The following is a 27,897-nucleotide window of genomic DNA, read 5'->3' as shown; positions in this document are numbered from 1 at the left end:
AAGTAAGCGAACAGACACTTTTCCGTACGGGGTGAACGTAGCAGCAATGACAAAAACTTACTATAGTCATCCATTTTTGACAAACGTCATTTACATTTACAATTTCCTCTGTTTTCCTATCTATTTTACATAAATAACACTTCTACAGCCAATAAATAAAAATTACGTAATTACGGATTATTTCAGTCATTATAAAACGTCGAATGAGGAATCGAAAGTCAAAAGATGAGCACAAAAATATTAGTATGAGTGCACCTTTCATAAAATTGAACGTTCTATTTTTTATAGTTAGGAGGTATACATTCTAATGTAATCATTATTGATTCTTTTAATGAGCACAGTTAACACTCTTTATTTCTTATTGTCATTAAGGATAAACTTTATATTCAGACCTTCAGGGGTATCACCTAAAGCGAACGAAAAAGAGATCCGTCACTTAATTCACCCTGTGAATGTCCAGGCCAATGCACTGAGTTAACATTTTACTTAAGGCCTTAACGAATGTGGAAGTTTCTCCAGACTCATACATCAATTTAAGGGCTCCCACGTTTTTGTTTCGTCTCTTAGCATCAGCTGTTTTACCTGTTTCATCCTTCTCACTTCTCCACACGGAGAGAAATATTCAGTAAAAATTACGGAACTTACGCCAGCTTACTGATTACAAAAGTGACTAAGGAAATTTCCGCCATGATATTACATTTTTTCACAGAAAATTTTAGTAAAAATTACTCAACAATTCCGTAAAATTTTCTTCCACCCATGTAGGAAATCACCAATGGCCCAGGCTTCACCCAAGCTATTCCCAAGACTAGGTAAGCTTGGATCAAGCTTGGCATCCAAGCCCGGATCAATAGTGGATGAGCATTGGAATGTAACGTGGGACCAGGCCTGTTAACGAGTGCTGGCCCAAGCTAACTTATTAAGGCTGGTCCAGGCCTTCGAACCAGCGCCGTTCCAGGCTTATATATTAAAAAATCCCTAGGCTTTATTCAAACAGTTTATAGTACTCAACATATCCAGATAAATTACAAATGAACCAGATACCCTGTGGCATTCGAAAACTTACTTTACACTTGTGTAACAATATGGGGTTAACAATGAGGCATAATACCATAGGACATTGCCACCCTTTGGTTTGACGTGTGAGTAAAATCAGCATGCCGCCTAGTTAAAAAGAAATAAATTTCAGGCAGTTGGTCAGTCTGGGCCCAGGACTGGTCGAGAGACTATGAACCAAGGCTGAATGAACCAGACTTTTCCCAGGCTTGGCACAAGCTTGGTACCCAGGTTTGATGTCAGGGAAGGATCCAAGCCTGGGCTTTCTCTGGTGTGACTAAGATACCAAGCCTGGTGGAGTCTAGGACTCCCAAAGCTTGGCGATTCCTACCTGAGCACTAGATGTCGCACCACAATTATGGGAAAAATCCCTAGTTTTTATTGAATGTTTATCTCCTTGGATGAGTATGTTCCGGGTTTATTGTCTCATTCATATGCTCCGGGAGAAATATCCCGCAACATTTATGAAACGTGATTGGAGATCGAGCCTGGGAGTTTCATCAACGCGAAAGCGATCTTGATTCCATCGTGGAATTCCATATTGATCCAATTTTAGCTACATACTGTCCTTCGAATCTCAATGGAATCTTGAAGGAGTCTTGTTGCTCCAGGCTGAAGGCGCCAGGATGGAATGAAACTTGATTTCATTGTCGAATCCAAGACTCATTCAAACTCAGACCTCTATATGCTACATGGGTATCATCAAGACGGGAAGTTTATATAGCGTTCCACATTTCTTGTGACGTCAAAGGAAATCTTTGGATAGGATTTTGGATGAGGTAGGAAGGGGAACAGGATAATTCTCCATATGATTTTTGCAAGAAAAATTACTGAAAAAATGGATAGTCCAGACCGGGGGGGGGGGACATTTGTTCCATTCAGTCCTTATAATTGTTGGCTTCACAAATGACCTACCTCAATGTACCCACTTCTATTCCGCTAAAATACTTCAAGGTTAATTATCAATGATAATTAATTATTGGGGAAGTGTTGGACAATTCAAAGGGTTCATCGAGGATTGTTGGTCAAATTTCGTCCCAGGCTGGAAATTTTTATCTAAACACTTAATGAATTTTCGAACTTCACTCAAGCTTAATTCAACCTTGAGAATCTAGGGTACGTCGGCCTTGGTGAATTCTCAATCAAGCTTGATCCGATCTACATTTCATCGTCCATTTGCACCTGTGTAGACGATTCATCGGATGAATTCCCCATTCCCTACACAGATGACCGAAATCATTTTAAAGGAGACGAATTTGCTGGTACAATTACTTTAATTCACATGTATTTTCCATACAAATACAGCTTTCCACTCTTTTTCTCAAAAGAAAAACTTATATTGACTTCAGTGTGGCGCATCACTACACCGGCTCGAAATTTTAAACGACCCGAGCTCACCTATGTTCATGTGTAACTGAATCCGAAATGATACTGTCCAAATTTTCAAATGCAAAAAAACAAATTGTTTATTGAACTAAAGAGGTCTGACTGCACTCCTCCACACACTACGAACAAAATTTCCAGATGAAACGGATTATAATTATACAGAAACAACTGGTCAATATTTCAAGGAATGTGAGTGAAAAATTTAGTATTAGACCAACAGTGTAAATAAATCTTAAGTACAAATTTCAACACATTAAATAAAAAAAAAATACTTGAACGATGACGAAGGTTGCGTTAGGCAGCAAAATATTTATCTTTCCCAGGGCTTCTCCTATTTTTCACCTTCACTTGTTGACTTATTGAACGAAAAATTTCTCAATTAGTTAATTTTTCCCTAAAATATTTCGATTGAATCAATGTTCGTGTTTTGCCGAGGGTGTAGTATAGATTTAATGGACTCGTAGATTCATCGTTGTATGCGCAGGCTAATTACGTCGTCCGAGGTGAATGGTTGTGGCCGTTCGTTGGGTGGGCGATGGCGAAACGATTAGATTAGATCGAATTAATGGCCCTTACGGGCTTCAACCCCATCCCCTGCCCCAACTGAAGTCTAAAGTATTTACTCTTGGAAGGTGTAGGTAATATGATTCCAATAAAAAAATCCTATCGAAAGAGGAAATTATTTCCTGATTACATAATTCCTTTTTAATGTTAATTTTAATTTTCCCTGCGTTATGGGTAGTTAATGGGCGCTTATAATTAATTTGAAAGATTTTATGGAGGTGATGGGAAAAGTATCCGTCACAATATATTTCATTATAACAGATCTCTCTGGACTCAATTGAGGCTTAGATTCGACTAATGACATCAACTGACACTGAAGCTATTGTGATCTCACTCGGACCATCTGATCCATTATTACCCCTTAAGCCAGCTTGACCCTTTGGTCTCTTCAGCCCCGAAGAATCCTCGAAAATTGACCAGCTGTATTGGACAACAAAACGTATTATCCCTTTCGGTAAAAGGATACATCCGCTCAATTTTATCTCAAATATTGCGTCATGACGTGGTGACCGTTTATTCCTGCGCGGAGGGAAATATTCACATATAATACCACAAGTGCTTCAAAATTATCGAATATTTCCCGATAGATTCGTTGCAAACAAATGAAGGAGTCAAGTTTTTCAGGCTAAAAAATCACGAGTGCGAAGCACGAGTGATTTTTCCTGAAAAACTTGACGACTGTTCAGGGGATTATTTTTCCTATCCAAATTTCGGCCAAGAGAATTGTGCCATGAGACATAATTTTCAACGAATTGCCATCCAATCTGTCAGATACAATTGAGGGTTACTTCATCATTTGTTTTTTTTTTCTATAGGCAACAGGCAAAATTTCCAGTGAAATTTCCAAGAATTTCCGCTGAAATACCGTGTTGGCTATACAAAATTATCGGATATTTCCCGAAAGTTTCGTTGCGTAGCAACGAGAGGGATAACTTTTGCAGGTTAAAAATCCCGAGCGTTTTTCGGCGAAACTTATCCCGATCGGTGCTACGCAGGGAAACTGGAGGAAAATATCCGATTAATTTTGAAGGTCGAGGGGTATTTGGCTGGATTATTTTTTTCATTCCAATTTCAAACAATTAAATGTGTGGCATTTCACGTCATATAGTATGGTTGTTCACTCGTAGTCGTGGCTTCTCCAGCGTATATTATTTCATTATTATTAACGGAATTCATTGCAAGTTCTTGCAAGAACTTGCAGCTGGCCATCGCCCGAGGGCCTTCAGCCAAGTATTTACAAATATTTACATTTTATTGTATAGCAATTGTTGTAACAAAAAGCAGCGTATATTTTCTGTCTGCACAAAACGCCGAGAATTGTTTCCAAATTGTGGCTTTTGTCTTCACTGTGTTATTAGGAACATTATTTCTAATTTTTTGATCAATAATCTCCAAGGATTCTCCTCCAAATCTGCTCATGTCGAGGTAAAGTCTTTGAACTTGATTGTTCCTAATGACAGTTTTGGGGTTTGAAACGCGTACAAATTGTTTATCGGATATTTTCATTGCTTAGCAACAAACAGGGAAATATCCGAAAAATATCCGAAGTAAAACCGTTTTACTTGTACTACGTGATGTGAAATGCCACCATTTGATTTGTTGAAATTAGGATGAAAAAAGTAATTTTCCATAATTCTGGAGCGAAATCCGATTGTCCGGAATTCTTACGGAACTGCCAAGGAATTTTTCCTGAAAGTTCCGTAAGTTTTCGCGGAATTGACTGTGAAAAATTTTGATACCATCGTGTAAAATTTCTCCGTCAATTCTGTAGTCGATGAGCGAACTGCGGGTTCCGTAATTTTTACGGAATATTTATAGCCACGTGTAACCTTTTTTTATCGAATACTCTGATACTAAATTACTTTTGAAATTTTAGTATGAAACTTGTAGTCTGTTTACTTTAGTAGATATTGGATTATTACGTTTAATTCTTTATATTAAATGACGGTTACAAAAACGAATCGACGTGGACGGCGACAGAGCGTCGCCCGAGAGTCTGTATAAACATAAACAATATTTTCTGAGTAAGAAAGAACAGAGGGTTCTTTCATTAGGTGACGAATTTGGTTTTGGCCTTAGTGACTAGTTCTTTAGTCTCTTGGAGAGATCCATAGCGTACAGACGTATCTTCTCCGTGCCATTTTAAAGAATAAAAGATTTCAAGTTATTCCATTGCGCTGAGTACTTATTTATATATCCCACAACCAATAGTAGATGTGGGAAGTAAAGTTGGCGTGTATCTAAAAAATATATCATCTAAGGAAAAAGTGATGAAAATTCAGAAGAAAAGAGAATAGAGGAGCGAGAATACTTTGAATAATTTTATAACAACTGTGGAAAAGCCTGGTCTGTAGGAAAGCCCTTCGCAAGTGCGAAGTACATCATGGATTAATAGGGCTCGTGCTAATCACCATAGTCTGGCTGAGTAAACTGCTGAGTGGCTGATAAACTGTTTGAATAAAGCCTAGGGATTTTTTAATATATGAGCCTGGAACGGCGCTGGTTCGAAGGCCTGGACCAGCCTTAATAAGTTAGCTTGGGCCAGCCCTCGTTACCAGACCTGGGAGCAAGTCTAAATATCCGGTCGAAAATATCCAGTCCAAAATATCCAGTTAAAAATATCCAATTCGAAAATATCCGATTGTAAAAAACCCAATAGCAAATATATCCGCGAACATTGGATCTGTTTGTAGATCCAAGAAGGTGGATTGGAGTTCAAAATAAATTTGTCTAACTTTTGTATTGGATTTGATAGCATTTGGATATTTGTGTTTTGGATATTATTGTTTTGGACATTTTTCATTGGAGATTTTTGTTTGGGTATTTTCGACTGGATATTTAGACGTGGAACCCCAGGCCTCGCCCCACGTTACATTTCAATGCTCATCCACTATTGATCCGGGCTTGGATGCCAAGCCTGATCCAAGCTTACCTAGTCTTGGGAATAGCTTGGGTGAAGCCTGGGCCATTGGTGATTTCCCAATGAGCTAAAAAGATGGCAGAAAGGGTGGGAAAATGTTCAAAAAAGTGCTTCACCGCAAAAATACCCAATTATTCACTCCAAATATTTTTCTGTTACAGCACCAAAAGCCCCATCGAACAACGGAGATTACAATAGTGTCCAACTGACATCAGTACCATCAAACTACTCATCACCAGCCGGCACCGTAAATTGCCTGACCGTCGGTAATTTACCCGGAATGTCAGGTGGTTTCAACAACACAGGCCGAACAAATTTTACAAATAAACAACTGACGGAATTGGAAAAAGAGTTTCACTTCAATAAGTACCTGACTAGGGCGAGACGAATTGAAATAGCGTCCACCTTACAGCTCAATGAAACCCAGGTGAAGATATGGTTCCAAAATCGTAGAATGAAACAGAAAAAACGGATGAAGGAGGGATTGATACCAAGTGATAGTTCAGTACCATCCGGTATTTGCGGTGCACGGAGCAGTAGTAACTCACCAACAGGATCAAATCTCGATGTTGGAGTATCCTTCCTTCCTAATTTTCCTAATGAAAATAGCCGGGAGTCCATGAACTCCTCGAAGGATTGATGGGTTCCCATTGTTTTTTATATTTTTTGTTCAAGACTGCTCTGTATTTTTTTTCATGTTTTTTATTCCAAAGAGTCTTTCGTGATTGTTTAACGATGAATGAAAATATATTCTCAGTGAAAATTACTATGCACGTATCACAATTAAAGTCGCTAAAACGAAATTACATATTAATAAATAGAAGGCGAGATGTCGAGTGGAAAATTCGAGATATGATTTTTCCAAAACAAATGTGATTTGTAAACTATATTTTCCCCGGGAATATCAGACGATTCTCATTAACAAAATGATAATATCACGCTGCCCTGATCCGCTCTCGTAGAGCTTTAATCGATCGTCAGTCAATGGCCAATCGCTATTCGATTGTTAGTCGATTCTCAGTCGATTAATTGAGCAGAGATCGAACAGAATATGAGTACAGAATTGAAAATTGAATTTTCCAAGTCTTTGGATCGAAATAAATCGTAATCCTCATGTAAAAAATACATGACATCTGAAATCGATTAATCGAAAATGGTGGACATAATCGAAATATGGCGGGCGTATTGAAAGCGACACAGCGACTAAGTGGCCGTCCATGGCACTTATTTGCCTATACAAAAAGTGACGCGGGTCACTAATCGAAACTGGCGGATTTCATGGAGATAATTGATTATGTCATAGTCATAATCGATCATTTTACAATCAATAATCGATTAGTAAAAAAGGAAAGGGAAAACCAGCATCAACGCCGCGGCTGCAGCGGCCCTAGTATGTAGAATATATACAACATCTGAAATCGATTAATCGAAAATGGCGGACCTAATCCCAAAATGGCCGCTCACAAAAAAGGAAAAATTGCTCATACTTCGAAAATGGCTAATTCATAGGCATAATTGATTATTCCACAGTCATCATCGATCATTCAATAATCGATTAGTGATAAAGTCAAATGAAAACAGATATCAACGCTGCGGCCGAAATGGCGCTGGTCCTATATAAAATGCAATACAGCTAGGTTACTAACCGAACATGGCGGATTTCATGGAGATAATCGATTATTCCAGAATCCCAATGGATAATCGATTAGTGAAAAAGCAAAGGCAAAGCAGGCATCAAGAGCGTGGCCGCGGTGGCGCTAGTGTGATTCCAAAAAAATCTGACATCTGAAATCGATTAATCGAAAATGATGAATATAATCGAAACATGGCAAGGAACATTGAAAACGACACAGCAAACAGGCGGCCGCCCTCGGAACTCGTACGAAAAATATATCACTCAATTTTAAAAATGAAAACGAGATTCGTGATGAGAATGAATATTCGCGATATATTGTACTGCATAGTAATTTTCACGAGATTATTGCTCTCCTTTGTCAACGACCATTAACAATTTTGTAATATAAAGAAATAAATATAACAAATCACGCGGAGAATGAGGGATTAAGTACCCTCTCATTGACTAAAGTTGAATTCTTGTTTCTCGGCCATGGGATTTAGACGGAGCTCATACCACCCGCTGCACTCATACCATTTTTACCTTGTGCGCCCCGTCATCACGCAACCATAATTTAAAAAACTCGCGGCTTTCACTTGGCGTGTCTCGTTTCGTGGACTCTTTCGTGTTTCACATTGAGAAAAAAAAAATGGAAAAAAAAAAGTTTATTCGTAACATAAAAATAAAATGAAAAATCTCTACAACTTATTTGTCTGGCCGCCTAGTGCGCTTATTTCTTTGTTGATGGTGTAGATAGACTACTGAGAGATTTTTATATTTATTTAAAATTTATCATCGATCAACTGTTGAAGAGATGGATAAGCTCAACCGAATAAATACCTCGGGTCATAGATTTTCTATTCTTTTCTCTGTAACCGTGTATTAAATATATTTTCAAACACCAAAAGTTACCATCGAGTATCTCGCAAAGATGATGATTTTGTTCTTGTGTACTTCGTGTAAATTGTAATCAAATTATCGATCATTTTATCCTACAATATTATTTTTAAATAGAGGAGTTGCGAGGTTAATGTAAGGGATTCTTTGTCGAATCGGTAGGTGAGAAAAATCTTCTGGATGAAGATTATGGGTTTTTATGATCTATCACTTATCACTTATCATATTTAGACGGTCCTGTCCGGAGGTGCAATCAGCCTCTCGGCCATTTTACACCCTGCCCTCAGGCAGCCGTCTAGTCGCTGGTATCGAGTATCTGTGCCGTACGAGCTAACTCATAGAGCCCCTTGATCCCGTCCCTGTCGACACGTATATCTATGCAAGTAGACCCGAAGACATTCCATCTGGCTTCATCGTTATGATCTATCATTGGATGTATTTTCCATGTTTTCCAAAAATAAATTAAAAATAATTATGAATTTTCAAATGTCATCAATAATATATGTATATTATATATATATTATATATAATATATCATATATGTTATATAATATAATATATACAGACAACCGATTTGACCAAGAATCCCTCATTTGAAATATAATGTTTTGCGAGTAGTACTCATTTCTATTGTGATAGCCCTTGACTATATATATATATCTACGATCATTAATTTAATAATCAATTGATGATACGAAATAACGAAGTAATGCCGATAGTGAAAAGTTTATTTAAAAAATACTCAATATTATTATAAATCAACTTGGATGTAAATAATTTAATCGCGAATTTTGAAAGAGATGGGTTGCATAATCTGCCTAGTACGACTCAAGGAAAAAAAGAATTGTTACACAAACATGTTTACCTCGAAATGTGTTTTCAAGTGTAATATTTCATAACTTGGAATGATGAGTATTTAAGGATAGCAATTAAGGGAGTGAAAACTCGAACGGATTTGGATGCAAACATTGATTTATCTCCGAGAGTTAACATTAATAGATTTGAGGTCGATAGCTTTCAGGAATTGTTAGAACAATTCTTCCGATATTCAACACTTGACGATTGATTCGATGCTACTCATGAAGTTAAGGAAGATCGAAAGTCTAACACATACTCGGAGTGGAAGAATCTTGCCTCTATCAGTCTAAATTAAGTGGTAATCGATTGTAGTTTATTGAAAATATGTAGAGAAAATAAATATTATATTAAGAAACATGAAGTGGTGGGTTTTTATTCACATTCAGCCTTTTCGTTGGTGAAAATAGGGAAATAGGTTTATTCTATTTTTCCCCATTTTTGAGAATGAAAAATTTTTTTTTGGTGCACATTTAATGTTGATTATTTTTCCCATCCAAATCTTGGCCAATAGGATTGCACCATTCGACGTTATTTTGTATAGCCAACACGGTATTTCAGCGGAAATTCTTGGAAATTTCACTGGAAATTTTGCATGTTGCCTATATAAAAAAAAAAAACAAATGATGAAGTAACCCTCAATTGTATCTGACAGATTAAATGGCAATTCGTTGAAAATTATGTCTCATGGTGCAATTCTATCGGCCAAGATTTGGATGCAAAAAATAATCCCCCGAATACCACTCGAACTTCGAAATTATCTGATATTTCCCTCAAGGTTCCCTACAAACAAATAAGCTTGTCAAGTTTTCCAGAAAAATCACTCGCGCTTCGCGCTCGTGATTTTTAAACTGGAAAACTTGACACGTTCATTTGTTTGCAACGAACCTATCGGGAAATATCCGATAATTTCGGAGCTCTTGTGCTATTATATGCGATAATTTTTTCATAATTTTGATAAACAAACGACAACTTAACCAAATAAACCTCTTTTCATGTCATGGCACAATTCTCTTGGCCGAAATTTGGATAGGAAAAATAATCCCCTGAATACCACTCGAGCTTCAAAATTATAGAATATTTCCCTCTAGGTTCCCTGCATACAAATGAAGTCGTCAAGTTTTTCAGGCTAAAAAATCACGAGTGCGAAGCACGAGTGATTTTTCCTGACTCCTTCCCTTCCTTTGCTTTCCCTCCTTTCCTTCATTTGTTTGCAACGAATCTATCGGGAAATATTCCATAATTTTGAAGCTCTTGTGGTATTATATGTGAATAATTGGGTATCTTGCTCCTGAAAATTTTCCGACAAAAATGGAAACGGGAAACATTCTGATCATCGATTATTCTGCCAAAATATAACATTTAAATGCATTTTCTCTCTAACTTGTAACACGATTGCATTGATAATTATGCTTTCGATTTTGGATGACAAAGGCCCGAGGAAAATGTGAAAACCCGGGATGTTATACACCTAAACCAAATTGAAAAAAATATTTTCCCTTTCAAATTTTCCAGGAATTGGTTGATTGGTTTTATTACTGGGGGCGCCACCGATCAATCCTGAGAGATCAAGCTACCCTCAATCGTACAAGTAGGTTCCTCATGTTTCTACACTGGATAACTTCGAGGAAATTTGCAGGAGAATTTCGCATTTGAAGGACGGGCTCCGTTCGTACTTGTTCAACTGTACAAATGATCAACTGTACAGAGAATTTTCAAACAGTGAGAGCACCACTGTGCAGGGATTCAACTGTCAAGAGAAAAAACTAGGCATAGCCACATCCAAAGAGGATAGACCAAAGTAGAGGCTCAGTTCTGGGGGTTTGACTGACGCCAGTTTCTCCACGTTACCGACACGATTTCACCCCCGAGGAGACGGGGCGCCACGAGTCCTACTGGGGTATCTGCATATCGGCCAAGCGGGGGGGGCTCCGTTCGTACTCGTTCAACTGTACAAATGATCAACTGTACACAGAATTTTCAAACGGTGAGAGTACCGTTTGAAAATTCTAAAATTCTAAAAAGCTAGGCTGTACATGTGGACCCAGCGCCACATGTACAGCCTAGCTTTTTCTCTCGGCAGTTGAATTCCTTCACAGTGATGCTCTCGCCGTCTGAAAATTCTGTGTACAGTTGATCATTTGTACAGTTGAACAAGTACGAACGGAGCCCCCCCCCAGTTGGCCGATATGCAGATACCCCAGTAGGACTCGTGGCGCCCCGTCTCCTCGGGGGTGAAATCGTGTCGGTAACGTGGAGAAACTGGCGTCAGTCAAACCCCCAGAACTGAGCCTCTACTTTGGTCTATCCTCTTTGGCCACATCTGTACAGGCGGCGCAGGGTGGGTTAAACAGCGTCGACAAGGTAGAGATTGATACTTTTTTTCTCTCGACAGTTGAATCCCTGCGCAGTGGTGCTCTCACCGTCTGACAATTCTGTGTACAGTTGAGCATTTCTACAGTTGAACAAGTACGAACGAAGCCCCTCCCCGCCCCTTAAGCGCCACAACAAGACACACACGCTTTGCAGGCGTTGTGGCAGATCGTCTTATCACATTCAAAAGTCCCGATGTGCACAGTGTGGATACCCAGCTAAGAAGATGCGTTCCTGTAAGTTTCCCAAATAAAAACAAATCCTTAAATACTAGTACAGAGAAGTGACAAATAGATTCAGTTTGATTGGTTTTGAGAGGAGAATGCATTGTAATTTAGATTATTTTTGTGAGACAACTGATCCATCCAAGCCAAGAGGAGGAAGACCACTGGTACTGGACGTATGCATCAGCTTAAGATCGTTCGTCGCAAGTTCAAGTTCGTATTTATTATTTTATGCTTGGAAAGAAATTAAACAACGCTCAGCAGCTCCTACATTATTGGGGGGAATTCATGGCTGAGGATCAAATTGGTTAGGTTGAAATGAAAAGTCCAGAATTCATTAACTTGTTGTTTATCAAATCCGATCACTCTCCTTTGTTTTCAACTCAGACAGTAGATTAATTGTGTTAATGGATTTAGGGAGGAACTTCCAAAACCGAAAGCAGTCGCCACCAAAGAAATGATTCTATAATGAGCATGTTTTACTTCAATAAAGATCATGAAATTTTGTAGAGCAAATATCGTAATTATTCATTCATCACGTTCTGATTAGAAATATTTGAACAAAGTAAGATACTCAGCATAAATTTGAATAAATCATTTAACACTGAATAATAATGAGCTGATAATTGTCGATTACGTCCTGGCGATCACTGAAGGGGCTAGTCAAGAGGCTGATCAATAGCAAATCATTTCTATGTACGACTGCCGATTCGATATCCCTGCAAGCCCACTTGCCTCTATGGCGTCTCAGGTGGGTCTGCAGATTCCTCCGGGATGCCAGCAATATCCACAATCCAATCGATATAGCTATAGACATTCGTTAGAATATAATGCTCCAGTGATCTGTGTGATGCCGACATTATTCCACTAAGTCTGTTGTTGACTATGAAAGCGGAACCGCTGTCACCCTATTTCAAAACAGATTTATCAGATAAGGATTTTTTGCGATAAAGTACTGAGGTTTTATATTAATTTCGTTCTTTTGTCCTTATGCAACAAATATCTGAAAAAACTTGGGACAACACAGGAGTCAATTATCAATACATTGAAATAGAGAAATGTTGTAGGTGTGTACTTACCTGTGTCGAATTAACGGTTTCATTCCGGATACAAATTAGACCATTTTGGATCCATCCGTCGCACGGTACGACCTTAAACGTGGCTTTTTTCATCGTTCCGAGTGTTCTGGGATTTGAAGATGTGGGTCCGGCTCCAAGCAGGATACCTTCGTCACCGAACTCGGGGGGAGCGCACGGTAACTTAATAATTTGCTGTGTAGGACCTAGCTCTACAACTTCGTTTAACTGGAAGAATAAGGGCGTATTTAGTCATCAAACCTGAGTTGACAACTTGGCTCATTGGCAATGTCCAAGCTGAGAAGGGTTTACGTACCTCGAGAATGGCTATATCGAAAAGTGACCATGGATTTAAATTTTGCTGAACGTACCAGCTGCCGAATCTATGTATTCGTTTAACAGTGTAGTCGTTGCCACGCTGACGAAGACTAGCAACCCCTGCTATGACAGACATCTGGCGCGGGAGCCAGAAGTAAGGGGATTTCATAAATGTTGTGTCGTAGGAGACAGTACAGTGTGCAGCAGTCAGTACATGAGTTGGGGTAATGAGCGATCCGCTACAGAGTTCCACGTTCCGGGTTCCATTGAACTGGTAGAAGATAGGGAGGAAGACATTTGATGGAAATTCTTCAATTAGGGCGTCTTCCCCATTAATCATTCTTGCTTGTCGTCGTGCCTCAACATCTTTTGAGGGATAACGGTTCATGAAAATCTATCTTATGTTTTTTTGCAGTTTTATGTCAATACCTTTCATTCTGCAATCTAATAAATTGCAGCCTAATTGCAAAATAGGAGACTAACAGTTTCCAAACTTTACCTTTAACAGAATCGCAGAATATAAAACAGATGTAGATCAAAGAAATTGTATTCAATTTTGCAAAAAACATGTTGGTCGGTGTGATAGGCAACATACTGACGAATGGATTACTAAAAGCCACTTTTATGTACCATTGGATGCCAGTGCCATAAGGCGAGAATTATATTGTAAAGTTTGGAAGTTTTAATATCTTTTGAAGTTTATCAAAAAATGGAGTACAATAAAGTTGACCATCATCAGCGATAACACACGTGTTTCTAAATGAAGAATGTTCACATTAAGAATAAATTCGGAAAAATATTGGGGAATAGTTTCATTTTTTTGTAACGTAAAATTAATACTAAAATATTTCTACTTTTGAAGTCTGGTTTAGTATACCTCCAATGGCCCTGGCCAGATAAGGTAGTCCACATTCCTCGAACTGCATATTATTGCGGTTTTATGATTCCACATAAAAGGGAAGATAATATTTTCTGAAGGTTAAAAGATCGAACGCATAAATTCCAATGGTTTTTCGGCCATTTTTGTGACTGATAGTAAATTGATAGGGGGTATAAAATAATCAAAAATAACTTTTGACGCCTGGCTTCGTTAAAAAAGAGAATTTTTCCATAATAAAAAATCCATTTTTCTCGATTAATCACATTCATCAGGAAATATTTTCTGAACCATGTGATGTAAATCACTTTTCATGCTGACCTAAAACACAGGCAAGTATATTCATGAATTTTGTTTTGTGTTTCCAATTGAATAGAAATAAAACATAACACGTTCACCTGAAAATTATATTATTGTGAATGCGCAACTGCTCGTGGGATTATTTTGTCTCTTCCGCGCTCCAGGACGAGGAAATCGGTGCGTGACTAATTCTGTCGTGAAGTGGTAAACTAGGATAAGTGCATTTTTTTTGAAAATGGGTTTTTTGTTTAAATTGAAGCATAACATTGTTCCGGAGGTCCTCACAAAAGGATTTAGCTGAAAATTAATTTTTGGTGCCAGTATCGAACAAAAATGAGGAGGATAAGTGACATTATGACAGCGCAAATGAAGATAAGTTGACATATCCTCGGAGGTTGAGTTGCTGGGAAAGGATAAGTTGACTTATCTTACTATTTTTACACGACTTGCTGCATTATTTGAAATCAACTTAAAGCGATCCTTGGCGTAGTTCGTTGCGTGCTTGCCTCTGAAAACAAGCCGCTCGAAACAGACCTCGTTCAAATCCAGCACTTGACAATTTATTTAAACAAATCAACAATAATTCGTTGGGGATTCCGGGACAGTAGTTAGGAATCACATACTGAGTTTCCCGGCTTATGAGTCGCACTATTCTCGCAGCAGAACCCCCAAGAAATTTCTACCTTCTCACTTGACCCGGACTCAGATGTTTAAACTGTATAAGGAAGCATATCCTGATCAAGCCGTTTCGAGATGGTCATATGAACAAGAGATCAAAGCGCTGGGCTTATCATTCAAGGAACCGAAAACTGACACGTGCAGAACCTGCGATCAATTGCAGATTCAACTGAAATCAGCTACTGCCGAGTTAGAGAAGACTTATGCCAAGGAACAACTGGAAACTGGTCTCATTTAAATATGGCCAATGCACCATACAGCATGCACACATAATCATTTCAGAGAAATTATGACGGCAAAGACGAGATCTGAATCGAATTAATGTCGGTGCTTTTCTAACGATTACTTATGTCAAAGTGCATTGCTATTTATGAAAGCATAAGCACATGAATTACGTTAGCCACATAAGCCAAAGGGAAATAATTTTAAAAGCTGTCTCGGAAAAGACTATGATACTGGATAGGATTTCTAGTAAATCAGTTACCTCTCCGCAGTTGCCTTTAATCAGTAGTTGGATTGACGATAATATCACGGTAGTCATCTGCATCAAGTTTGGTATGATGTTGACAGCGTTTATCCTAAATATGATATGGATCCTTACCGCAATGAGAATAATAGTAATGGTTTGCACGATACAGAGAATGGTGCGCTCCAATGGCCAGATGCCCAGTGCTTTACACCACCACCTCGGTAAATCAAGAGCATAGTGCACATCGACATTCCATTGCAAATGCAATTCAATGTTATCTTTCATCGGCAGACTAGTACCTCTAGCGTATTTGGACAACAATGATGAGACACTACGAAGTGTTCTCTATGACAATAGGCAGTGGGGACTAGGGAGTACCGTGTGCTCCTCACGGCATTTATTATTTACCTGTACAGCACTCGGGTTGAAGTGTTACTCATGCAAACTATTACTTATTCAAATTCTTTCAATGAATAATATAGAGCGCATGCATCCGTGCTGCGCTAACCCTTTTACATTGATTATTCATCTGAACACTACTCATGTTAAAATTGTCTTGGATATCCACCATCTGATGAAATAGTCATGATGATGTCCAGTTCTTTATATCATTTAGATGAATAATTTAATTTCTACCACTGGTTATTAATTTTTTTCTTCGAAAATATAAATTCATAATCATTCAACCTTGCACAACCTTCGTGACATATAGGGGTAACACTACATCACTATAATAGCATTGATATACATAGGGTAGGTCCCACGGTCCCTATCCTATGGACAAAGGCACAGGCCAAGGACTAATCCTTAGCCCCATCCTATTCAACATTTACACCTCTTTCCTACCCCAACTCCACCAGTTCCAGGCTGAATCTATCGCCTTCGCCGACGACCTCGTAATCTTTTCTCGCAACTCCAACCTCTCCTCTTGTTTGGAATCTGTAGAAGAAGCAACCAACTCCATAGCCAATCATCTATCTGACAGAAACCTTGAAATCTCACCTAATCATCTTTTCAAAAAAATACTTCATCCCTTCTGACCATCACATCTCTATCAACGACACTCTCATTCAAGCCAAAGAAACCACCAGATTTCTTGGGGTCACCCTATTTCCGGTTCTCCTTCTCCCCTCACATCTCAGCCTTAACCAGTAAATGTGCCAAAGTTATTGCACTCATAAAATCCCTCAGAAAAACCGGGTATGGAGCACACCCCAATAATCTCATCACCTTCTACAGAGGTCTAATTCGGAGCTCCATAGAATATGGCAGTCACATTCTTCGTTACTCAAACTTCTCTCACTTCGACAAACTCAACAAGCTTCAATACAAAGCCCTCCGTCTTGCTATTGGTCTTAGAAATTCTACCTCCACGAACGTTATCTTTGCTGAAGCTGCTGAATCCCCTCTAAATCTACGAATTTCCCAACTTTCGAATAGGTACATGGCTAAATGTTTCTCCCAATCACTCCACCCTGCTCTCGACAAACTCGCCTCCTTACACTCGATCCTTTCTAGGAAAAACTCCAACATCCATAGCATCAAAACCGATTTCCCCATTTGTCGCTCGTACACCAAACTCCTACAGCACATGCACCTAGTTCACTCCCATTCCCTTGCTACCCCTTACCAATTTCCGTTCTCTCTCATCAATTCCCCTCCTCTAATCAACACTTCCATTGGCCATTCTTTAAAGAATGCCATAAACATAACTGCCACCCTGTCTGATGAGTTATCCAAAAACAACCTTGACCTCCACACCCAAATTTACACTGATAGGTCGAAAACACATGAGGGCTCCTATGTGGGCTTTGCTGTCGCTGTCCCCTTCAAAGACATCGTCATCAAACACAAGATCACTTCTTATGCCTCGATATTTACAGCGGGAGCCCTATCCTTACTAACCTCCCTCCAAACCATTGATACCCTTAAAATCGAACGCTCCGTTATCCTCTCAGACTCCCTCAGCGTTCTGATAGCTCTATCCCATCTTTCAAACCAAAAATCTTCCTCTCACATAATCTACGAAATCCTCGAACTCTACTCAAATCTCTCCCTCAATGGATACCACATCTCTACAGACAGAGAGACAGGGAGAGACAAAGAGACACAGTGAGAGACAGAGAGAGACAAGGAGAAGGAGAGAGAGGCGGAGAGACACAGAGAGAGACAGGGAGAGGCAGAGAGAGACAGAGAGAAGCAGGGAGAGACAAAGAGAGACAGGGAGAGGCAGAGAGAGAGCGAGAGCGAAACAGGGAGACAGAGAGGGAGTGAGAGAGGCAGAGAGAGACATGGAGAGACGGGGAGAGGCAGAGAGCGACAGGGAGAGGCAGAGAGAGGCGGAGAGAGACAGAGAGAAACGTTTATTATATTTTGTATCAAGCATAAACAAATAAATAAAATTTATAAAAAAATCAAAATTACTGTATTAGTTTCAAGATTATTCCAATATAACAGCCACCATAACCTCTTTTGAGCTGTCAAAATCCAATGTCATTTCCAATAACACCCACACATGTCACTAATGACTAATCAGCACAATCCATCGTTTATCAAATATTATGCCGTTTAATTTAATGCTTCTCATCAAAATATCAATTTATGAAAAGTTAATATATATGATGTATATGTACACTATATATACATGTCACTACACATTATTGTTCATAACAGAGGAATCGACGCAAGCGGCTGATCGGTGGGTCGATCTAAATTTTTTATCTCCATTTAATTAATCAAAAAATGAATGTACAAACGAAAGGGAAAGCAATTCGTGATGTACAAACGATTCTCTATCGAGTTCACTGCTTATGAACTCTAATCAAGCAATTTTTGATTCCGTTCCGGCCAGCATCATGGCAAGATTTATTTAATTAATATTAATTAATGGGTGAATGTACAAACAAAACTTTTGCTAGTACAATCATGTACTAACGATGTACAATCGAGTATATAATGTCGTTTTTGCAATTAGTGACCCGTGTCGGCTAAGTACCTGGGGGTCACATCTCTCTCATCTGGATTCGCTCCCATGTGGGAATCCCAGGCAATGAAATAGCTGATCGTAACGCCAAAGAGGCGGGGGGGGGCTCCGTTTGTACTTGTTCAACTGTACAAATGATCAACTGTACAGAGAATTTTCAAACGTTGAGAGCACCGGTGTGCAGGGATTCAACTGTCGAGACAGAAAGGGACCCAGCGCCACATGTACAGCCACATTTTTGTCTCGACAGTTGAATCCCTGCACAGTGGTGCTCTCACCATTTGAAAATTCTCTGTACAGTTGAACAAGTAAAAACGGAGCCCCCCCTACGACCGGACCACTGCGGGAGCTATATAGAATGTTTCTCCCGGATCATCAACTGGTAAGTAGACGCTCTTTGAGTGAAATACCAATAACTAAAGCTCAATATTTGCACATCGTTATATTCAGTTTCAAAAAATGAAGAAATTTCAAAATAACGGAGAATAACAAAATAAAAGAAATATTCTCATCAATTTAATTGCAGCATGAATCTGAGAACGGACAAAAAGGAAAACATAATTTTGGTAATTTTTGCAAAACTTTCATGATTCATGACGAAGAAGTGACCTCCTGTTAAGCGACAGGAGACATTATTACGGATTATCATAAATATCATATCTTTAACAATATCTTTTGACATATTGTACCATGCACAATCATAGAGAGCACTCCGCAATTTGTCAGCGTGGCTCGATAATTTTTCACCAACATAGCAATACATGAGAAGTTCCATGTACCAGACATAAAGTCTTGCTGCGTAGCTCATTACTATACGGTCCACAGTACCTCTTTGAATGCTAACAAGCAGTAAACCCCCTAAATAGACAAAATCAATGTCAGAATGCATCCCAGTAATAAATATGTTTCGATTATAATCTCCCATATGTATGAGAAAATTTCAGAGGATATCTTGGCCGGAAATTCTAGTACTATCCTTTTGAAAATGATATCAAGCCATAAATTTTTTTAACCTTCAAGTTTTGGAACTTTACATTAATATTTATTTACTCTACAATCTGCTTTGATAGAAGAAAATATTAAATAATTGAAATGTTTTTTGTCTTTATATTGCATCATGATATCTCCCTACAGGAATGTACTCTATGTAATTTTTTCGTGCCTGTGGTCTTTGGCTTGAGAAGACCACAGGCACGAAATGAGGTATGGTCATGAGAATAATTTCATGAGAATAATTTCCTAAGCTAGAGAACGCCCTTACCTGTGGCACAAATGGCAATACTATTGCTCAGAAGTTCCGTCAGGATGATAATATTGATTAAGACATCCATGTGTTGCCCCAGTTCAATTAATTGATTATGTCTCTTGGAGTATTCTTTAATTTTACATCTCTGCATTAAATGATCATCTCCATCATTAATTTTTTTAATATCGACCTCGAGTATTTCAAACTGACCACAAATATGGAGAGCAGTATTGAATATAAATGCATCACACCCTGTGTATGCCAATACTGCCCACAATATAGAAAAGAATACCAAATAGTAATAAAGTAAATAAATACTGAGAGGCATCGTGGCTGGAACCCAGCATGAAGGTGCCAGTAACATATTTCTTGATCTATTGGTTTGTGAAATCTCCCTTATTATAGTTGGACGGTCAATCCACGCTGTCAGTAACATAGCCAGAACTGCTCCTGCAATTTGTAAAATAAAAACTAAACGTCCCCAGTATGCATTCCGATACATGATATCTCGGGATTCTTTTCCAGTAGCATTTGACCAATCATCAATTATCGATGAAATAATATAACGCATTTGTTGTTGACCGAGCCAAAGGGAAAGAACTTTAAAAGCTGTCTCTGCATAAACTATGATGCCGCTCATGATTTCTAGTAAATCTATCATCTCTCCGCAATTACCCTTTGTCAGTAGCTGGACTGATGACAATATGGTGGTAATCACCTGTATCAAGTTTGAACTAATGTTGATATTATCCTAAATGTAATATGGTTTCTTACCGATGTCAAAATAATACCACTAGTTTGCACGATACAGAAAATGTTGCGTTGCCATGGCCAGATGCCTAGGGTTTTACACCACCACTTCGGAAAGTCGAGAGCATAGTGCACATCCACATTCCATTGTGAATGTAAATTAATGTTGTGTTGCATCGGGAGACTTGTACCTCTAGCGCATTCTTACAACAATGATGAGATGCTATGAAGTATTCTGTATGACAGTAGACAGTCGGCCATAGGAAAAATACCGCACGCTCTTCATGGCATTTATTATTTACCGGTACAGCACTCAGGCTGAAGTTTTCCATAAATATCATCCTATTACCTATAAAATACTTATGCAAGTGATCAGGTATTCCGAGTCCCTGGATGGATAATACAATTCGTGGCGAGCCATTATTCCTCTTGTCGCGACTCATACTGAAATTTTCCTGAATACATATCGACAATTTTTTCAAATAGTTATGATGGTCTGCAGTTCGGTACATCATGCTAATGAATGATTTAGTTTACCGCTGGGTATACATTTCTTTCGAATACAAAATTCATAAGCATTGCCCAAAGAGGATAGACCAAAGTAGAGGCTCAGTTCTGGGGGTTTGACTGACGCCAGTTTCTCCACGTTACCGACACGATTTCACCCCCGAGGAGACGGGGCGCCACGAGTCCTACTGGGGTATCTGCATATCGGCCAAGCGGGGGGGCTCCGTTCGGACTTGTTCAACTGTACAAATGATCAACTGTAGACAAAATTTTCAGACGGTGAGAGTACCACCGTGAAGGGATTCAACTGTCGAGAGAAAAAGCTAGGCTGTACATGTGGACCCAGCGCCACATGTACAGCCTAGCTTTTTAGAATTTTAGAATTTTCAAACGGTGCTCTCACCGTTTGAAAATTCTGTGTACAGTTGATCATTTGTACAGTTGAACAAGTACGAACGGAGCCCCCCCGCTTGGCCGATATGCAGATACCCCAGTAGGACTCGTGGCGCCCCGTCTCCTCGGGGGTGAAATCGTGTCGGTAACGTGGAGAAACTGGCGTCAGTCAAACCCCCAGAACTGAGCCTCTACTTTGGTCTATCCTCTTTGGCATTGCCGGTGATGTTGCTCAGTTCAACTTCATCGTGTGTCCCAGACGGTTGGGGGGGCTCCGTTTGTACTTTTCCAAATGTACAAATGATGAACAGTAGGGAGAATTTTCAAACGTTGAGAGCACCGGTGTGCGGTGTCCAACTGTCGAGACAAAAAGGTAAGCTGTACATGTGGCGCTGGGTCCACATGTACAGCCACATTTTTGTCTCGACAGTTGGATCCCTGCACACCGGTGCTCTCAACATTTGAAAATTCTCTCTACTGTTCATCATTTGTACATTTGGAAAAGTACAAACGGAGCTCCCCCAGACGATTTACGATATTTCTAAATATCTGAAAATGGCTCTAGTCGATTTATGTACTTTGTGCTTTGCCCTCGGCTCTTAGGGAATTTACAGCAAAAGTTGCCAAAATTCGGGAGGTGGGGATACGTTCGTACTTGTTCAACTGTAGAAATGGTCAACTGTACACAGTTTTTTCAGACGGTGAGAGCACCACTGTGCAGGGATTCAACTGTCGAGAGAAAAAACTAGGCATAGCCACATCTGTACAGGCGGGGCAGGGTGGGTGAAACCGCGTCGACAAGGTAGACATTGATAGTTTTTTCTCTCGACAGTTGAATCCCTGCACAGTAGTGCTCTCACCGTTTGAAAATTCTCTGTACAGTTGATCATTTGTACAGTTGAACTGGATAGGCTAAGTTAGGGGATGCCCCCCTTAACCCCCTAGAATTGAGGGTTGCGCCTTCTACGGCTGGAATTGTTACTAGCATTGGCGTGGGTCGCCAGACCCCCGGGACCTGGACCTCTACCGCCTCTACTTTAGTCTATCCTCCATGGATAGGTCATGAATTTAACTCTTTCAACCAAGTATAGTAGATAACCTTAAAGAAAGGAGTAAACGTCAACTCTCCAAACGATACATAATTTGCTGAGTTTTTCATGAATAAATACTTGTGAAATTCACCATAATGTTCCGTAACTTCCTTAAGATTGCTGTGGATATCTACTGAAAGCGATATCGAGGTAAATACGATTAAAAATTGCGAGGCTCATACTTAAATCCCTTATGATGCTTGTGATGATCGTGAATCTTTGGAGTGACACATCACTGGTCTTCATTCAGGGATAACATAGCATGAATTGCATTTATAAACCATTGTGGTATAAAAATTCCGGGCTAATTCAGGAAAAATGTAAACCTAGCGTTTCTTACACTGTTAAGTGTTGAATAATCTCCAAGAGGACTGAGCTTAGTGACAAACGTCAAGAAACCCTGCTTGTGATCAAAATTTGTTGATGAGGTCATTAGCTGATTGGCTCATTAGCTCATACTGACACCAGGACTTACATTCACACTGATTTTCAAATCCTGAAGTTTGTATTGGGATTACAGTGGTGGCAATAGTTTTTGTTGGAAATGGGATCTATAAATAAATATTAATGTAGTAGATTAAATTTTATTTCTTCTGGTTTTTCAAATGGCTCGAGGAAGAAACGTCTGTACTCTACGAATCTTCTCAGCAGGCTAAAGGCTAGTCTCAAAGATCAAAGAAAATTCGTTGTGTAATGACAGAATCCTGTGTTATTTCTTACGCAAAAAATATTGTGTGTTTATGTAGACCCTTGGACGATCCTGGTGCCGTCCACGTCGATTCGTTTTTATAATTGTCATGAAGACAATTGTCATAAGGCATCGGCAGTAACCCCCTAGAGTCCTTTGCTGAGTGCAATTAGATGATCATTTCCATCATTTTTCTACTGAACTATTCTTTACTATTGTAATTAAGGTGGTATCATTTGAATGGATGATAGCGAATTGGATTCTGCCGACGAGTATACCAGTCTGATGGACGCCCACGTAGCAGAGAGCAGGACTGATAGCACAGGTCTGGTGACTGAGAGAAAGAAACGAAAATCGAGAACATCCGGGAGTGAGGAGGTACCGTGAAAATCCTTCTTTCATATTAACAACAGTGCAAACGTTGTAAATTCGGTAGTGAATGAGTAAACGATTGTGTGTCGATGTTTTTCGATAAATGAATTTTTGCACGAAAAATACACACGTTTCGTATAAATTTTTCTCGGGCCCTAGTTTATTTACAGTTGCGATTACAAAGTACCCCTGTGATCTGTGAATAGGAGAAACGGTTCAGAACACGGGCCGGTAAAAGTATTTATTCGCAAGTATTTATTCTCTCATTATGAAAATATACTTAAAAAATTTGGGACAATTATTCAAATTTTTTCAAAGAGCCTTTTCTTGATTAATGATCTACATGTTGTGTATTGGAAGACTTGACGTTTCATCCTCCCTCCCCCATATTATTGACAGACAGCCACCATTTGTTGCTGTAATAATTCATTTTTAATTTCTCTCGATTCACTTATTTCTCAATATTCTTGAGGAGGGCTCTTTGAAAATGTTCCTAATATTCTTAATTTTTTCAATTATATGACCATAATCTTTGGGAATCTAGTACTTACAAAAAACAATTCATAATTACACGGGTTTGCAGATAGATATTCAAACAAAAAACTATCTAGATAACAATATTAGACTTAATGATCCTATTCAACTATAATACATGTAAACTTGATAATTTCCCCAGGTTGACACCCTACCAGAGGTTCGCATTGAAAATCCCGGCTCCTCTGCCTTTTTCTCGGCCTCCAGGGCTCCCGGTAATCCCCAGTCTTCAGGAGTTGATCCAGAAGACTACCAACAAGAAGATGAAGAAGAGGAACTGAAGTATGGAGCTGCCCACGTAATAAAACTTTTTGTACCGGTGTCGCTGTGCATGTTGGTGGTGGTTGCAACCATCAGCTCAATTACGTTTTATACGAAGAAAGATGTCTACCTCGTGTACACGCCCTTTCACGATGACACCGATGATACAAGCACAAAAGTTTGGCAAGCTCTTGCCAATTCTCTGATTCTTCTCTGTGTCATCGTTTGCATGACAGTTGTCCTCATTATTCTGTATAAATACAGATTTTACAAAGTTATTCATGGATGGCTGATAATAAGTTCTCTTATGCTGCTGTTTATATTCACAACTTTGTACTGCGAGGAGATACTCAAGGCTTACAATATTCCAATGGACTTGATTACCCTAGTTATTATTTTATGGAATTTCGGAGCGGTCGGGATGATCTGTATTCACTGGCAGGGACCACTGGCTCTTCAACAAGCTTATCTGATATTCATAGCAGCACTGATGGCTCTTGTATTCATTAAATATTTACCTGAGTGGACTGCCTGGGTGGTACTAGCTGTTATCAGTTTTTGGGGTAAGTTTTCATATTACGCATATGTGTATTTCAAAGTAATCGGTTTTATATGACAGCAATAGTCTTGACTTATTGCTGTCAAGAAACCAATGAAAAGTTAATTACCAGTGCTGTAGAACTGCAAGTCAATATTGTTATAGATTTAAAATATCACAAATCATTATTATTGTTATTATTAATGCTGTTTGACAGTATCAGAAAAACGGAATTATGGTATTATCCGTCTTCGTTATAAAATATTGACGTGTTGTATGGAATAATGGACCAATAGAAATGTCAAAAATCAACATTTTAATGGGTAAGAAATTCCGATTCATTCCAGATAGTCACATGATCATCATGTAATGATAGTAATGCTCTTTTTACATTTAGAGATGATGTTTTTATTATATGATTTAGGTGTCACTGTTTGCATTAACTTAGAAGGACCTTTTAATTGCTAATGGGAATTCAATTCTAATTTATATGAAGACATTTCCTATATTAAAGATGGATTTTTTCTCAGAATCATTTACGCTCTTGGGGGCGTCATTTTAATTACGAAGGGATGGAAATCTTCACATATGTCTATCTCTACCTAAATTAACCTTAAATTCCAATCAATAATTATAAGCTACTCCTAATGCAATTGTAAAAGTATAAATAGATTCATACAAGGAGAACAACAGCTCTGATTTCAAAAAGCTGAATCCTTCATACAAGTCAGCATTACATTCTAATAATGCATTTGAAATTATGAGAAGGGGGGATGATAAACAATTATTTAAAAAGGCCCTCTTAGTTATTCAAGGAGAAATGGTTGATTCCTCTTGAATTTAGTATCTTAAAATCAGTGCTGCGCCATCAGATGCAACTCAAATGAATTCTTCTTCTCCACATCACAAACCAACATCATAACTCCATTTTTCTATATTTTTATTCCATAAAAAGATTGATTTTCAGTACTGCAGCGCTAATTGTTCGTGAACGGAAGCTTTATCGTGGTTTTATGAATATCTGAGCGAAACAAAACTCAGTAAGATCTATAATTGAGAAATTCCATTACTTTACTGGTGAATAATTCTTTGAATCGTAAGATCTTGGTACAACATAAACACTCCCACCTACATTTGGTGGATTGTAAAGTTTCCATTCGAATGTAAAAAAACTAAAAACTTGAAATCTAAAGTTGGAAAAAAATCACACCCAAAACAAAAATTCCTATCGAGGTTTCATGGCATCCTAATTTAATAATTTTTATTATTGCAGACTTAATTGCTGTATTAACACCCAAGGGACCCCTTCGGATTTTGGTGGAAACCGCTCAAGAGCGAAACGAACCGATATTCCCCGCTCTTATTTACTCTTCAACTATTTTATACAGTTTTACCGTTGCTTATACTGGATATGTTGGAGCTGCAACGATGGCAAGCGGAGATACTGTTGAGGGAGATGGTATGGCCTCACCAGCACGTGCACAACTGCAAAATCAAAATATCGCAGGGGAGAGGGAAGAGAGTGGATTTACCACTGAATGGGTTGAAAATCATGGTGAGTTAAAAGAAGAACCATTGAGAGTTAGGGTTTAATTCTACTTAATTACCTGGTGCAGAATTTCTTCTGTTAAACTTTTTTTTACAAAAGACCATAATTATCGAGCGATTTTGCAGAAGAAAGAGGAACCAGAAGGGCCCAACTGGTCACTGATACCGTTGACACACCCAGAAGAACTACCCAACAACCCGTAACCCATAATCAGTCTCAAGGATCACTTCCTGAAGAAGAACGAGGAGTTAAACTTGGACTTGGAGATTTTATCTTTTACAGTGTTCTTGTCGGAAAAGCCTCAAGTTATGGAGATTGGAATACAACTCTGGCTTGTTTTGTGGCTATTTTGATTGTAAGTATTAATATTCAACAGTTAATTACCGTTTTCAATTCAAATATTCGAATTCCAGGTAACTGCACAAAATTGCAGTTTAATTTAAAACTCTAAAACGAATAGATTCAATTCAACTGGATATGAAAAATCATTTTCTCATTATCATACTTTTCTCCTCGTTCTTAGAACGAACACACAATTTTTTAGTAAACTTTCTTTCCATATGAAATATCTCGCACGTGAAAATTTTCAAGCTTCCAGTTCTCTTCAAGATAACGCAAAAAAAAGAGTCAAAAATTATTTCGCAGTGCAGTCCATATATTTTTTAATTGAAAAGATTTGTAATGGTCCAGAGTATTCATTAACGGGCTATCGCGGATTAACAAATGAAAAAATGAAACAACAATCAGTGACATGCTGACTGTCATATCCTTGCTTTTGTCAATTACAAAGAGAGCTGCCGAATTTTTTGATAAGACGGATGATAACAGAGATGTATATTCTTAAATTTTCTGTTGCAGGGATTGTGTTTGACACTACTTCTCCTTGCGATATTCAAGAAAGCACTACCTGCCTTACCAATATCCATCACCTTCGGTTTGATATTCTACTTTGCAACTCGAGTAATTGTAGCTCCATTTGCCGATAGTTTGGCTAGTGAGCAAGTATTTATTTAATCTTAAGTTTTGTTAAAATCAAAAGACTTGTTGGTATTTCATTTTGAACGGCATTTAATTACTGATTTCATCATATTACTTCACGCCACTTAATTCAGTTATTGGCTCATTAATGAATTAAATTCAATAATCAGTCACTTGTACAAAGCCAATTAGAGAGAATAGTGCGAGATTATTCTTTTTATCGATTGTAAAATAATTGGAACGCATCATTAATGATATAATCAATTCATTAATCATAACTTTGAATTCAATGTATTGATATAATAATTGATAATTAATAAATGGGAATTTTATGATAATAGCGTGATATATTTTCGCTCTTATATACAGAACAGATCTATTTTATTAATATCTTTCCTG

General features: G+C 38.5%; 4 protein-coding genes across 13 annotated transcripts in view; 2 read left to right on the top strand and 2 right to left on the bottom strand.

Annotated features, from left to right (window-relative positions):
• The window catches only part of LOC135166647 (homeobox protein Hox-A1), a 28,868-nt gene extending 19,218 nt beyond the window's left edge, over positions 1 to 9,650 (top strand). For both annotated transcript variants that reach the window (XM_064129117.1, XM_064129119.1), the window contains one exon: positions 6,088 to 9,650. In XM_064129117.1, the coding sequence (XP_063985187.1) occupies positions 6,088 to 6,566 (479 nt within the window). In that variant the 3' untranslated portion in view covers positions 6,567 to 9,650. The remainder of the gene's footprint in view (positions 1 to 6,087) is intronic.
• Positions 9,651 to 11,815: 2,165 nt separating this feature from the next.
• Positions 11,816 to 27,836, top strand: Psn (Presenilin). 6 transcript variants are annotated; one of them, XM_064129143.1, is made up of 8 exons: positions 11,878 to 11,902; positions 12,005 to 12,103; positions 18,892 to 18,973; positions 23,518 to 23,644; positions 24,315 to 24,996; positions 26,245 to 26,526; positions 26,646 to 26,875; positions 27,379 to 27,836. In XM_064129143.1, the coding sequence occupies exons 1-8, from the start codon at positions 11,893 to 11,895 to the stop codon at positions 27,532 to 27,534; spliced, it is 1,668 nt and encodes a 555-aa protein (XP_063985213.1). In that variant the 5' UTR covers positions 11,878 to 11,892; the 3' UTR covers positions 27,535 to 27,836. The 6 variants fall into 6 exon arrangements, with proteins under 6 accessions (XP_063985212.1, XP_063985210.1, XP_063985213.1 ...); XM_064129142.1 differs by having other exon boundaries at positions 11,816 to 12,103; positions 26,649 to 26,875; XM_064129140.1 differs by having other exon boundaries at positions 11,845 to 12,103.
• Positions 12,244 to 13,943, bottom strand: LOC135166667 (trypsin-like). Of its 2 annotated transcripts, none has more exons than XM_064129157.1 (4): positions 13,784 to 13,943; positions 13,283 to 13,650; positions 12,970 to 13,194; positions 12,244 to 12,798 (listed from the first exon to the last, which is right to left on the bottom strand). In XM_064129157.1, exons 1-4 carry the CDS (start codon positions 13,875 to 13,877, stop codon positions 12,628 to 12,630), a joined length of 858 nt encoding a protein of 285 aa, XP_063985227.1. In that variant the 5' UTR covers positions 13,878 to 13,943; the 3' UTR covers positions 12,244 to 12,627. The 2 variants fall into 2 exon arrangements, with proteins under 2 accessions (XP_063985227.1, XP_063985228.1); XM_064129158.1 differs by lacking the exon at positions 13,784 to 13,943 and adding an exon at positions 13,714 to 13,735.
• LOC135166666 (odorant receptor 22c-like) lies at positions 18,995 to 20,920 on the bottom strand. Of its 3 annotated transcripts, none has more exons than XM_064129155.1 (4): positions 20,612 to 20,920; positions 20,130 to 20,555; positions 19,853 to 20,042; positions 18,995 to 19,449 (listed from the first exon to the last, which is right to left on the bottom strand). In XM_064129155.1, the coding sequence occupies exons 1-4, from the start codon at positions 20,762 to 20,764 to the stop codon at positions 19,103 to 19,105; spliced, it is 1,116 nt and encodes a 371-aa protein (XP_063985225.1). In that variant the 5' UTR covers positions 20,765 to 20,920; the 3' UTR covers positions 18,995 to 19,102. The 3 variants fall into 3 exon arrangements, with proteins under 3 accessions (XP_063985225.1, XP_063985224.1, XP_063985226.1); XM_064129156.1 differs by having other exon boundaries at positions 19,161 to 19,203; positions 19,281 to 19,449; positions 19,853 to 20,555; positions 20,612 to 20,911; XM_064129154.1 differs by having other exon boundaries at positions 19,003 to 19,449; positions 19,853 to 20,555; positions 20,612 to 20,911.
• Positions 27,837 to 27,897: the final 61 nt, after the last annotated feature.

Source organism: Diachasmimorpha longicaudata, chromosome 10, assembly GCF_034640455.1.
Source record: "Diachasmimorpha longicaudata isolate KC_UGA_2023 chromosome 10, iyDiaLong2, whole genome shotgun sequence".
Lineage (NCBI taxonomy): Eukaryota > Metazoa > Arthropoda > Insecta > Hymenoptera > Braconidae > Diachasmimorpha > Diachasmimorpha longicaudata.
The sequence above is the reverse complement of the archived record's forward strand: the minus strand, read 5'-3'. Positions and strand labels throughout refer to the sequence as shown.